Source organism: Argentina anserina, unplaced genomic scaffold (assembly GCF_933775445.1).
Source record: "Argentina anserina unplaced genomic scaffold, drPotAnse1.1, whole genome shotgun sequence".
In the NCBI taxonomy this organism is placed as follows: Eukaryota; Viridiplantae; Streptophyta; class Magnoliopsida; order Rosales; family Rosaceae; genus Argentina; species Argentina anserina.
In genome coordinates this window covers 59,087-61,167 of record NW_026089483.1, presented here as the reverse complement: position 1 = coordinate 61,167, position 2,081 = coordinate 59,087, and the positions used below count along the sequence as shown (strand labels likewise).

Sequence of the window (2,081 nt, the reverse complement as noted above, 5' to 3'; positions counted from 1 at the left end):
ATGCGCATGAACTGATAATGACGATGAGAATCACTTCAATTAAGTATTCGAGGTCAGGCAAAGAGGTCCGCCGCTCGTGAGAAGTAACGAATAGAGAGATCAACAATCTTGTCCCAGTGGGCTCAAGCAGTGATTTATTTATCGGCCTTGGCGCGCCAAGAGCTAGGCTTACTGACAGGCGACTGGCAGACAGGCACAGGTAGAAAAATAAGGCGATTTGCGCCCCTATTGGTGCGGTTTGTTTCTAATTGTATGACTTGTTAGAGCCCCGACTGGGCTGATTCCGTCGCTCGCGCCACCCTAGCGACCATACGCCAGGCAGGTCAACCTGGACATCTGGGGCTTGATTGGGCGCCGGCCCTGGCTGATGGGCGGCGGCGGCTGTTGTTGTTGTTGTTGTTGCTGCTGCTGCTGACCCTCTAGGGTTGCCGCAGACTCGGTGGCTCTAAGATCGTTTGTACGTGAGATTAATTGTTCGAAAATGCGAATGAGATTTTCAATGCCAACCAAGTAACCGTCCTCGTGGTTGCCGAGTTCCCATTTCTTGCGGTGAGTTACCATGGTATTGGCTGGCAATGTGTCGGTTTTAGCGAAATCAATCAGCCAGATATTAGCGTCAGTGTCGTTGTGAATGAACAGCAACGAGCTTCCAATGACTTCATGAGTGGAGAAGAATTTTGATTTCATCAATGCCTCCCTGAGATCATGTAATCGTTTGAGATACTTCAATTTTATCCGATCCAAGCGAGCGTAGCGCGCTATCGCCTGCTCAATTTGTTGCTCATTTTTCATGGTCTTGAATCCCTTATCGATGGAGCCATCCTCGAAGCGCATCCCCTCGATTCGAAAGCCCAAACTTGAAGTGGAGCTTATGGTCTCGCGCCAGACCATATATCTGGGCTTCGTGATTGCTTTCAATTGCCTCTCCTGGTCGGTGGGCTCGCTTTTGTCAATTTCAATCATCTTCTCGTACATGTCGCGGCGCAGCTTCTCCTCCCTGGCCGCAATATTCAACTCCTCCTCCCTGTACGTCCTGGATCCCATTTTGACATCCATCACGGACGCATTCTCAAAATTGAACAGCAAATCCTCCATCTCAAGGTATCGTTGGCCGTTGACGTCCACCGTTCCGATTAATCTGGGCACAAACTTTGATAGACTATCGTCCATGAGCTCCCGCAGGCAGCTCTCTTCATTGCCTGTCGCCTTTTTCAATATAGTGTTCGCTCTTGTGCCGGTCTTAAAGCATTCCTTGTGACCGGTTAGCTGAAAGAAGACTCTCTGGTCTTGCTGCTGTGGTTGTTGTGGCTGTTTCTGTTGTTGTTGAGGATGTTGTTCCTCTGGTATATCCTCTTTCTGGACGGACATATTGTTGTTCACTGGTGAATTCTTCATTTTCGAGCTGACTTTTGGCCGTTGATGCATAGTGTTTTGAACCATGATTGAATCGGATCAGTGCTCACTTCTCTCTCTCTCTCGCTCTCTCTCTCTCTCTCTCTCTCACAATGCTCTCTTCGAATGCAGCAACAATAGGGGCACAATTTTAACGACGATGACAGCCTGATGTCAGTGTGATGGCACTAGTAATAATACTAATACTAATACTAATAATGACAGCAGGTGATTCTTACAACTAGATGATGCTGGTATCGTACACATAAGATGGTTGTCAGCTGACAGAGTTATATCCATATCATCTGGCCTCATTGGACGGGAATCTAAGTGCATAATACTATCCCTTTAATGGCCAAAAGGGTGCGCAATAAAACAACCACAGCTGTGCCGCTATCATCCATGAGTCGTTAACTTGTAGATCGAATGATGGCCTAATTAAATGGCCGGCCAGGATAGATGATGGCCCGTTCCGTCCTGTCCAGTCGAGTTCTAGCTCAACTATGGTTTGAGGCGGTGTTTGTTTTGCTCTGCTTTGTTTGTTTCGGTTTTGTTGTTGTTGTTGTTCTGGTCGTTGTTGTTGCTTGTTGTTGTTGTTGTTGTTGTTGTTGTTGCTGTTGTTGTTGTTATTGCTGCTGCTTTGTCTTGGCTGGCGATTGGCGCTTCGCTACCTGAATAAATACATTATG

At 47.2% G+C, this 2,081-nt stretch overlaps 1 protein-coding gene across 1 annotated transcript; it reads right to left on the bottom strand.

The window, feature by feature from the left end:
* Positions 1–300: 300 nt before the first annotated feature.
* On the bottom strand, positions 301–1,395 carry LOC126804765 (uncharacterized). The gene has a single exon (XM_050532000.1). It carries the CDS (start codon positions 1,393–1,395, stop codon positions 301–303), a length of 1,095 nt encoding a protein of 364 aa, XP_050387957.1.
* Between the last annotated feature and the right edge of the window lie 686 nt (positions 1,396–2,081).